We start from the raw sequence: 12,453 nt of genomic DNA on the forward strand, positions 1-12,453 counted from the left end.
GGCATTCTCCATAGCCAGGTCTTCATCCTCAACATTGAAATTCTCCAATGCATGTTCTTCATCAACACTGAACTACTACACTGCCGGGTGTTTAGCCTCAACACTGCAATACTCCAATGCTGGGTCTTCATCCTCAACACTGACATTCTCCAATGAAGGTGACGGTCACAAGGGGGCTGAATCTGGAGGAGTGAAGGTTTTTACACCAACATAGAAGAGGATTCTTTACTGTTAGGGCTGTGAGTATCTGGAATTCCTTGCCTGAGGAGGTGGTGATGGCGAACTCAGTCAAGGGGTTCAAGAGAGGCCTGGATGTCTTCCTGGAGCATAACAATATTATATCATACATGTTATTAGTTTCTTTAGAAGGACTTAGATCTGGGGATTTATTCTGACGGAATATAGGCTGAACTGGATGGACAAATGTCTTTTTTTGGCCTTACTAACTATGTTACTATGTTTGGTTCTTCTGGCTCAACATATCACTGCATAGGCAAACAGTATGGGAGTACCAAATTTCTAATAATGGGAATAATGCTTTCAGGTGGCCATCCAGGACATCTGTTGGGGTGCATCCAAATTTGGAGCAGGCCTTGCATTCACTTCATGGGCAAACACTATAGGAGTACAAAATTCATAATAATGGGAACTTTGGTTTCATGTGGCCATCCAGGACCTCTGTTCAAAGGATTTTTGGGGTGCATTTAACTTTGGAGCATGGCAGGCCTTCCATTAAATGCATAGGCAAACAGTATGGGAATACCACATTTCTAATACTGGTAACAATGCTTTCAGGTGGCCATCCAGGACATCTGTTCAAAGGTTTATTGGGGTGCGTCCAAATTTGGAACAGGCCTTGCATTGACTTCATGGGCTAACACTATAGGAGTAAAAAATTCCTAATCATGGGAACTTTCATTTCATGTGGCCATCCAGGACATCTGTTCAAAGGGTTTTTGGGGTGTGCTTAACTTTGGGGTAGGGCAGGCCTTGCATTAAATGCATAGGCAAACAGTATGGCAGTACCAAATTTCTAATAATGGGAACAATGCTTTCAGGTGGCCATCCTGTATGGCTCTTCAAAGGGGTATTGGGGTGACTGTTCCAAGGGGTATTGGGGTGGCTGTTCTAAGGGGTATTGGGATGTGTCTAAATTTGGGCAGGCCTTGCATTCACTGTACAGGCAAACTGTATGGGAGTACAAAGTTCATAATAATGGGAACATTACTTTCAGGTGGCCTTCCTGCAAGTCTCGTCAAAGGGGTATTGGGGTGCGCCCAAATTTTGAGCAGCCCTGCCACTCACTGCATACGCAATAACATGATAGGAGGCCCACTGCTTAATAATGGGAACAACAAAGCATAGCCAGCTGATGGCTCTCTAAGAATAGTGAGGGTTGACTGCTGACCCTTTAAGAATAGTAAAGACCGCCTGATTACCTTATAAAAATAGGCTTTGTTACTTGGAGTCCTTCCTTCATTAAACACGATGTTTTTGAAGGAAGTGCCAGGGGGTGCTAGAGTGATAGTCATGGCCGACAGTAAACCTTCCCCATAAACGTTCACATTTATCCGCTGCGTTACCTCTGAGCTGGCTTTCTGCACCATCTATACTTGCCTGGTATGGGGGTGGTTTCCTCACAGACGGCTCTGGAAAAAAATGAGATACACTCCGGGTCAACTTCAACGACAACTTTACTCAGCACAGCTTGATCAATTACAGGCACTTCGGGTAACACATACAACTCATTCTTCTTTGTCCCTGCTCTGACCTTTTCTTCTCTATATTCAGCCCCGGGTTGCACCGCTTCTTTCCACAGAATCTATTCTGGAATTCTTGCCTCACATGGGGGGAGTCCTATACTGTGTCACCCTGGTTTTAAGTACTGACACCCAGGCAAAGATCTGCCACATCTCGTGTGTAGTGACCATGCTGACCTGTCTTCTTGCTCTATAAGGACAGACTTCCTTCAGCTGCATCCGCAGTGCTTCCATTCTCTTTTCCTCCTAGAGGAATCCTTTCCTTGCAGCTGTACTATGCTGGGCCCCTTCTTTAATGTTGCAGGGCACAGCGACTTCTGGTCAGGCAGCCCTGTGAGCTGCACAGGCCCTGACTCCAACTGACTAAAAGTAGGAAGCTCTCAGTATCTTATGCCACTGTGCCCCTCCTATTCTAGCTGTGCACTACAATGCCCCCCTCTAATGGCCAACTATGGACACTATGCCCTTATCACGATACCAGGCTCGGGGAAAAACTTTCCCTAACACTATATGTGCAATATATGGCAAACAATATATAAATATGTAGAGTAGTATGCATAAGGTGTAGCAATACTCTTGTACACATTGACAATACATTTTATGAGTAGCAGTACCACCGTGTATGAACACTTTAATAATACACATTGAACATACTTAATGGGTTGAGGAGAAGAAGGTATAATATACACATTTACATCCCCTACATGTCACACACCACATGGCCAGCTAAGACAAGACAATGATCCCAAACAAAGCAAAATCTACAATGGAATGGTTCACAAATAAACGTATCCAGGTGTTAGAATGGCCAAGTCAAAGTCCAGAACTCAATCCAATCGAGAATCTGTGGAAAGAGCTGAAAACTGCTGTTCACAAACGATCTCCATCAAACCTCACTGAGCTCGAGCTGTTTGCCAAGGAAGAATGGGCAAGAATTTCTGTCTCTTGATGTACAATACTGATAGAGACAAAACCCAAGCAACTTGCAGCTGTAATCGCAGCAAAAGGTGGCGCAACAAAGTATTAAGTTAAAGGGGCTGAATAATATTGCACGCCCCACTTTTCAGTTTTTGAATTTCCACAAAAATTTAAAATAACCAATAAATTTCATTCAACTTCACAATTGTGTTCCACTTGTTGATTCTTCACCAAAAATGTACATTTGGTATCTTTATGTTTGAAGCATGATATGTGGTAAAAGGTTGAAAAGTTCCAGGGGGCCGAATACTTTCGAAAGGCACTGTATTTCCCAGAAAATCCATTTTGGTTTTGCTTTTGTATGTCTTTTGGTGAGTCTGTGAAAGTGGCGTAAGAACATTGTTCACAGCAGTGACCTGGGAGTCAGAAATGCTTCCAGGGGTCTTCCCCATGATGTTCCTATGTCATTTGAGCAATGTTCCCAACAATTTCCACTGTTTGTAGATCCTCTAAAGACCTTTGGTGGGGCCGCGGCAAAAATGCTCGAGTTTCCAATAGACTTAAAGTGCGCTCGTTGCTCGGGTCGAGCACCCGAGCATTCCAATTTTCTCAACCCGAGGAACGAGCACCAGAGCATTTTTGCGCTTGCTCATCACTACATAATACTCAATGGATGACAATACAGTAAATTTTCTCACCCCCCAAAAAAAAGAATGTGGTCAAGTACAGCAGATATATATTTAGCAAAGGAATGCAAGGCCCTAATCCATGCCTAGCAACTGAATTCTGCCACTCTCCCTGCTCCTGAAATTGTCCCTCCCTAGGCAAAATGCTGAATATATCTGAGACAAACAGCAAAGCACAAGATTAGCCCTTAGAAGTATGATGGTCCTGCATCAGCACCAGTATCAACACTATAGGACTCTGATTCTTTAAACTGTGCATTCACAGTCCTGGGCAACTGCTCTCTCCCTCCAATAAGAACTGTCCCTGAGCTGTGCAATGGTGTCACTGTGCCGAGCGTGATGGCGCCTGTTATTTTATAATACCTGATGATGTGATACAGCCAACCAATCACATTAATGCCACTACCAAGATGGCTACGGCATTACAGTGACTCGCAGGCAATCCCCACATGTTTATTGTCTGACGACAATCATGTGGGGCGGGGATTCAAGCTTCAAATCCAAGTAGTGGCTAATGCTCGCCGAGTGATATCCGAGTAATACCGAGCACGTTCGCTCATCCCTACTTGTGACGCATCTTGCTCACTTTTGTATTTTACATGGTTTTATCCTCTGCCATACTTCTTAAGATAATGGTAGTAAGATGCAGATTGGATACTTTTTTCATCAGAGAATGTAATTATTCTGTGCTACAAAAATGATGTGACTAATGTGGATATTTTGTACCTCAGGGAAATGTGAATGTGGTCAGTGCACTTGTTTTCCACCTGGAGACATCAGGGTGTATGGAAAACATTGTGAATGTGATGATCGGCAGTGTGAAGACCTAGAAGGCAAAGTCTGCGGAGGTAAGAATTCTTATACTCTGCTTGTGAAAATAAACACTTTACTTTGAATTGACATGTAAATTTCACACATACAAGGCTGTCATAGAATTATGTCCGAATGAGTTGTAATCACGTACATAACAGGAATATGTGAAGGTCAGAAGAAAATGAATACTTCTATATACCGAAATTTTAATAGTAAATGTTTAAGAATATAGAATAATTCAAAAGAACTGTATTCAGTACTATGTAATATCCACAATTAAACGAGTGCAATCGACAATATTGAAATCATTCTATGCTTGTTTCCCGGACTCTTTACACCGGCTGACAAAGAATGATGGGGACAGAATGATCACTAATAGATCAATTTATCCCCATACAGTATTATGTCATCAGCATCATATCTGCAGTTTTCACTGGGTGATGTGCTGCTGAGAGCAATGATTTTAGTTCCGGCATAAACAATCCAATCATTTGATGAATAGGCAGAATTTTGCTCATTTAGTATAATACACTCCATGCTGATCGACATAGTATAATACACCCCATAGTCCTCTATATAGTATAATGCAATCCCCATAGTATAATGCATTCCTCATAGTCCTCCATACAGTATAACACACCCCATAGTCCTCGATAGAGTATAATGCAGCCCCCAAATAGTACACATAGTATAATGCACTCCTTAGTCCTCAATGGAGTATAATGCAGCCCCCATATAATACACATAGTATAATGTACATCTCACCTCACCTCGATAGAGTAGAAAGCAGCTCCCATATAGTACACATAGTATAATGAACACACCCCACAGTCCTTGATAGAGTATTTTGCTGCCCCATGTAGTACATATAGCAGAATGCACTTCCCATAGTCCTTGATAGAGTATAATGCACTCCACATATAGTACATATAGTATAATACACAGACTATAGTCCTTGATTGGTATAATGCAGCCCCCATATGCTATAATGCAGCCCCCATATAGTATAATGCACCCCCCATAATGTAAAATGTAGCCCCCATACAGTATAAGGTAGCCCCCTGTAGTATAATATAGCCCCATGTAGTATAATGTAGCTCCATATAGTATAATGCAGCCCCCCAAAAAGTATAATGCAGTTCCCATATTGTATAATGCTGCCCCATACAGTACATAGTACAATGCTGCCCCATAAAGTACATAGTACAATGCCGCCCCATACAGCATAATGCAGCTCCATCTAATATAATGCAGTCCCAATATTGTATAATGTAGCCCCATATAGTATAATGCAGCCCTCATATAGTATAATGCAGCCTCATATGGTGTATTGCAGACCCAATATGGTATAATGCAGCCCCAATATGGTATAATGCAGACCCATCTAGTATAATGCAGCCCCAATATTGTATAATGTAGCCACCATATAGTATAATGTAACCCCCATATAGTATAATGCAGCATCATATGTGTTATGAACAGGTAATTCAGAACCACAATGGACATTGAAGTTCAGAGTACACAAAGTGACCTGACATTTACCAAAAACATAGGACGAGCTCTGAGACGTGGAAACTCTGCTGACCGCAATCCCTAATCCTATCACACCACACTAGAGGTAGCCGTGGATTGCGCCTAACGCTCCCTATGCAACTCGGCACAGCCTGAGAAACTAACTAGCCCTGAAGATAGAAAAATAAGCCTACCTTGCCTCAGAGAAATTCCCCAAAGGAAAAGGCAGCCCCCCACATATAATGACTGTGAGTAAAGATGAAAATACAAACACAGAGATGAAATAGATTTAGCAAAGTGAGGCCCGACTTACTGAATAGACCGAGGATAGGAAAGATAGCTTTGCGGTCAACACAAAAACCTACAAACAACCACGCAGAGGGGCAAAAAGACCCTCCGCACCGACTAACGGTACGGAGGTGCTCCCTCTGCGTCTCAGAGCTTCCAGCAAGCAAGAAAAACCAATATAGCAAGTTGGACAGAAAAAATAGCAAACAAAAATAACACAAGCAAAACTTAGCTTATGCAGGATAGACAGGCCACAGGAACGATCCAGGAGGAAGCAAGACCAATACTAGAACATTGACTGGAGGCCAGGATCAAAGCACCAGGTGGAGTTAAATAGAGCAGCACCTAACGACTTAACCTCATCACCTGAGGAAGGAAACTCAGAAGCCGCAGTACCACTCTCATCCACCAAAGGAAGCTCATAGACAGAACCAGCCGAAGTACCACTCTCGACCACAGGAGGGAGCTTGGCCACAGAATTCACAACACATATGGTATATTGCAGCCCTCATATGGTATAATGCAGCTCCCATTTAGAAAATGCAGCCCCCATATAGTAAAATGCAGCCACATGTAGTATTATGTAGCCCCATATAGTATAATGCTACCCCATATAGTGTATGCAGCCCCCCAAAAAGTATAATGCAGCCCCCAAAAAGTATAATCCAGCCCCCATATAGTATAATGCAGTCACCCATATAGTATAATGCAGCCACCAATATAGTATAATGCAGTCCCCATACAGTATAATGCAGCCCCATATAGTATAACGCAGTTCTCATATAATAAAATGCACACCCCATATAGTATAATGCAGCCCCCATATAGTGTAATGCAGCCCCCATCGTCCTTCAGTGTTATGGCCACAACGTACTCACTGATTTTAAAAAATACAATACCCACCTCTCTTTGTTCCACCGCTGCTCCAGTCTGTGCAGCACGTCTCCTCAGCAGCTCCACTGCCCGGCACAGTGTGGTGCGACTAAGTGAAGTCATCTAGCCAGCTGCTTCAGACAGGGGGAATGATGGGAGAGAGCGTCATGCTCCCTCCTCATCACTGCTGTATCTAAGATGCTGATACAGTTGAATGTGTAATGCCAGGTGCAGGTGGCATCCAGAAGCTGGAGCAGGCAACGGGCCCCCCTGACTCAAGGGTCCCATAGTGGCTGCATGCTCTGCCACTATTAGTGGCACTCAAGTGGCAGGGGGCCCCGGGGAACTGGGGGTCCTTAGCAAATGCCAAGTTTTCCCTGCCCTAATGCTGGCCCTGCATATACTGTAAATAAATAATAATGGAGCTATATGATATACAAAGATAATCCCACTATACATTGTCAGCACAAATATATAGTTATCAAAAAACCACTATATCAGAACCAACTGCAGTAGGGAAATTTAATCTTCAAACTATGGCTGAAAAATACACATTATACAGAACAAATACCAGAATTACCATAATACCATTGTTCAAGGCACCAATATTACTACTATTTAGTGAATAATATTGCGATACCATTACTGAATAAAAACCTATATGTAATGACATATATAGTTGAAATGAACTCACCACTCTGCATATGTATCAGACTCCGCTTTTCAGGTGGGACCTGCTTGCTCTGCTGGCCATCAAAAACAAGAGAAAAAAAAGTGATGTTGCAAAAAGCAGAAACAACCACTTATAAAATGGAAAAATATTTCTTTATTCAGTATCCATTAAGAAGTTTCTTAATCTGTACTCCTCGCCAGTGGCCAGAATCAAAGTGAATGATACATTATCGGAGAGTTTTCCGCTGTTTTGTGGTACGAGACAGGGGTGTCCATTGTCCCCGTTGCTGTTTGCACTGGCTGTGGAGCCACTAGCTGCCAAATAAGGAGGTCGCAGGAGGTGAAGGGGTTTATATATGGGGATGCAGAAGAGAGACTAGCTCTTTATGCGGATGATATTCTGCTATTTTTGGAGAATTCTGGGGAAGCCTGGAGCAATGTAGTTCAGTTAATTGAGGGATTTGGACATATATCAGGATTGCTAATTAACTGGGACAAATCATGTGTATTGCCAATAGATGGGGAAGGGTATTGTACCAGAGAGGTAGAGTTACTATATGTGCTGCATAATTCCCCCATCTGGATCCCAATGAGTAGGTTCCGCAGAATAATGTCACTATTTGGAGAATTAGTGTGCGGTAAGAAGAGTCCGAGACTTAAACAATAAACATTACAAAGACCGAACAAGGAAGTAGGTCAGGCGCTCCCTAATCCCTGGTTGTACTTCCTTTCTGCACAAAGCCAGCACCTTAGGGGCTGGGGAGATACGTTGGGAGGGGAAGGACACCATCCAGTTTGGGACACTTACTAAAGACTTTACCATTGAGTATGGGTCTGTAGGCAGGACATTTTAAGAGGGGGGACCTTGCTATCCTACCATAAAGTTAATTCATAAGGTGTGGAAGAAAACTAAACAGGTTAGGCGTGTGACTCACTTCACTAGGTTCTCGACTATATGGGGGAATATCTATTTTCAGGAGTTTAGTAAAATGGAGGGGTTTGGTGAGTGGAAAGAGGTGGGAATTAGCTTGATATATCAACTGATATACCAGGGGAAGCTTTAATCATGGGAGATGTTGCAGGGAGAATTTCGGATCCCAAGGCCAAACCTCTTTCAATATAGACGGGTTCAGCACGCATTTCAGACACAAAGTAGGAGAGGGCCTATAGTAATTCAAACGGATCTCATGATAGATTTTATACTTAAAAGTAGTGGAACGAAAGGGGCGATATCTGAGGTATATGGTGACCTGCTTCATACTTTTTTGGAATGACACCCTATCAAAGCTCGAGAGAAGTGGGAGACAGATGTGGGAGAGATAAATGATGATAAGTGGGAGTCTATTCTGGAATATGTACCCAAGATATCTATGAGTGAACCTGGGAGATTGTCACAGTTATACGTGATTCACAGGGTGCATAGAACCCCTGATATGTTATTCAAAGCAGTGTTGCAGCCTAATTCTGACTGCCCGAGGCGTTCGCAGTCTTGAGCAGGTATATTGCATATGCTTTGGCATTGTCCCAGATTATCTTCCTTTTGGATTGCGGTGTTGAACAGTATTGGAGTGGCATATGGGTGTACTGTCCCTAGGGACCCACTGACATGTATATTGGGGTATGTGGAGGAAATAGAAACAGACAGCACGATCAAAATAGTAATTGCCTGATTATTGTTTATTACCAGAAAATTTATAGCAAAATATTGGATTAGAGAAGAGCCCCCGTCGAGACGGGAATTTATTGCTCAAACAAATTATATTATACAACTGGAAAGAAATATTTATATTAAAAGGAATAAACAGGAATATTTCCATAGATTATGGCAGGCATGGTTGGATAGTATTAGATAAAGTAACACCTGTATATTCTATTGTAATGTAATATTTATGGTGAATTGTATTATTGTTGAATATTGTTAATAGTCAAGGAAGTAGCGTCTGTTTTTGAGGGGGTCTCCATGGGAGGGGGGGTTTGGTGTTATGATGAATTATAGAAAATGAGTATTGTCATGTAATACTTGTGTTGTATTTTGTTATGTTTTAATAAAAATTATATGATTTAACAAAAAAGAAGTTTCTTAATAGACCTGCATCAATACATCTCTGATGCGTTTCCGCCCTTAATCGCTTCATGACCGGAGGTATTTTCGTCTTTGCTTTTTCGTTTTTCACTCCCCTTCTTCCCAGAGCTATAACTTTTTTATTTTTTGGTCAATATGGCCATGTGAGGGCATGTTCCTTGAGGGACAATTTGTACTTTTGAACGACACCATTGGTTTTAACATTTCGTGTACTGTAAAAAGGGAAAAAAAAATAAAAGTGCGGTGAAACTGAAAAAAAAAGGGCAATTCCACAGTAGTGGAACTGACCTGCCATTATGATTCTCCAGGTTATTAGACTTCATAGACACCAAACATGTCTAGGTTCTTTTATATTTAAGTAGTGCAAATAAAAATCCAAAGTTTGGTTAAGAAAAACGCCATTTTCCAAGATCCGTAGCGTCTCTATTTTTCATGATCTTAGGCTGTGTAAGGGCTTATTTTTTGCGTGACGAGCATGCGTTTTTATTGATACTATTTTGGTAGCGATACAATCTTTTGATCATCCGTTATTGCATTTTGTTGACATAAAAACGTTATTCTGACGTTTAGAATTTTTGTCTCACTACGCTGTTTAGCTATCGGGTTAATTATTTTTTTATATTGATAGATCGGGCGATTCTGAATGTGGCGATACCAAATATGTGTATATTTGATTTTTATTATTGTTTTATTTTGAATGGGGTGAAAGGGGGCAATTTGAACTTTTATATTTTTAAATTTTTTAAATATTTGTAAAAAAAATTTTTTTTTTACTTTTTGCATTCTCCAATAGTCTCCATGTGAGACTAAAAGCTGCAGCTGTCTGAACGGCTCTGCCACACACAGGCGATGATCAGATCGCCTATGTGTAGCAGAAATGCTCACTTGCTATAAGCCCTGACCACTGGGTGGCGCTCATAGCAATCAGGCAATGACAACCATAGAAGTCTGCTGGAGACCTCTGGTTGTCATGCCGACCCATCAGTGACCCGTGATAATGTGAAGTGGTCACTGATGGGTGGGATTATTGACATGCTTCCGGGAAGCATGAGTTAAATGCCGCTGTCAACAGCCCAATGGCTTAATTTTTTGTAATGACACAATGTATTTGTATTGATAATATAAGTGTGATGATATATACTTGTCCATAATGTTTTTTGATGTATATAACAAGAATTGTGTTATCTATGTTCTGATTGTTTTGCAACGATTTTAAATAGATTCTGATGCGACTCTGGTGATATTGCTATGACTTAGGCTAGTTTCACATTTGCGTTTAAAAACACAGTGTTTAAAATGCAAACGCAGGTGTTGAAAAATGCATGTAAACGTGTACAAACGCTGCGTTTTTTAGACGCATGCATTTTCGCATGCGGTAAAAAAAACGCTGCGTTTTTACGCGTTTACATGCGTTTTTTTCCTGTGTCTGCGTTTTTGAAACGCATGATGAGAAGTGTGTGACAGCTGCCAATCATAAAAATCAACTAGAAAGCCCACTATAAATAGAAATAGCTAGGGTTAGGGTTAGGGTTAGGGTTTGGATCCCTAGGGTTAGGGTTAGGGTTTGGATCCCTAGGGTTAGGGTTAGGGTTTGGATCCCTAGGGTTAGGGTTAGGATCCCTTTATCACCTTGATGGTGGGGGGTTAGGGTTTGGATCCCTAGGGTTAGGGTTAGGGTTTTGATCCCTAGGGTTAGGGTTTGGATCCCTAGGGTTAGGGTTAGGGTTTGGATCCCTAGGGTTAGGGTTAGGGTTTGGATCCCTAGGGTTAGGGTTAGGGTTAGGGTTTGGATCCCTAGGGTTAGGGTTAGGGTTTGGATCCCTAGGGTTAGGGTTAGGGTTTGGATCCCTAGGGTTAGGGTTAAGGATAGGGTTTGGATCCCTAGGGTTAGGGTTAGGGTTTGGATCCCTAGGGTTAGGGTTAAGGATAGGGTTTGGATCCCTAGGGTTAGGGTTAGGGTTTGGATCCCTAGGGTTAGGGTTAGGGTTTGGATCCCTAGGGTTAGGGTTAGGAACCCTTTATTACCTTGATGGTGGGGGGGTTAGGGTTAGGGTTTGGATCCCTAGGGTTAGGGTTAGGGCTAGGGTTAGGGTTTGGATCCCTAGGGTTAGGGGTAGGGTTAGGGCTAGGGTTAGAGGTAGGGTATGGGTCCCTTTATCACCTTGATGGTGGGGGGTGGCTTATCAGTGTGTAGACTTGTTTTTTTCTATTGAAACGCATGCGTTTAAAAACGCAACCAAACGCATGTGCTTAAAAAAGCATGCGTTTACATAGACAGCAATACGTTTTTTTGCCGCAAAAAAACACCTCTAGAAATTACTACATGTTGCATTTCCGCAACAAAACGCGAGCATAGAAACGACGCATGCATCGTCAAACGCGGCAAAACGCATACAAAAAAAAGCATGCGTTTTTAATGTTAAATATAGGAAAAAAAGTATGCTTTTTTTGTGTTATAACGCAGCGGCAAAAAACGCAAATGTGAAACGAGCCTTAAGGGTGTATTTTAACACGAAAAACGTGTCAGATGTATTGATGCAGAAACTTCTTAATTGATACGGAATAAAGAAATATTTTTACATTTTATAAATGTTCATACCTGCTTTTTCCTGCACCACTTTTTTCTTTATGTGAAGACCTATATGACAATCATGCATGTAGTGTGTAGCAATAGACACCAGTTTTACACAGGTAGTATGTACATTGTATAGGTAATTACAGTAGAATTAAATTAAACCATTAGATTCATGCTGTCCAAACCTCCATTACAGTAAGGTGCTTTTTTCTGAAATGCTGCTGATTTCATTATCAACCCTACTTTAAAAGCCAGTTGGGATTGGTAACGATT

The 12,453-nt window shown here is 41.7% G+C and overlaps 1 protein-coding gene across 1 annotated transcript in view; it reads left to right on the top strand.

The window, feature by feature from the left end:
• Positions 1-12,453, top strand: part of ITGBL1 (integrin subunit beta like 1) — an 829,798-nt gene that overhangs the window by 712,157 nt on the left and 105,188 nt on the right. The window contains exon 8 of the mRNA XM_069757981.1: positions 4,096-4,212. Coding sequence (XP_069614082.1) covers positions 4,096-4,212 — 117 coding nt within the window. The remainder of the gene's footprint in view (positions 1-4,095; positions 4,213-12,453) is intronic.

This window comes from Ranitomeya imitator, chromosome 3 (genome assembly GCF_032444005.1).
Source record: "Ranitomeya imitator isolate aRanImi1 chromosome 3, aRanImi1.pri, whole genome shotgun sequence".
Lineage (NCBI taxonomy): Eukaryota > Metazoa > Chordata > Amphibia > Anura > Dendrobatidae > Ranitomeya > Ranitomeya imitator.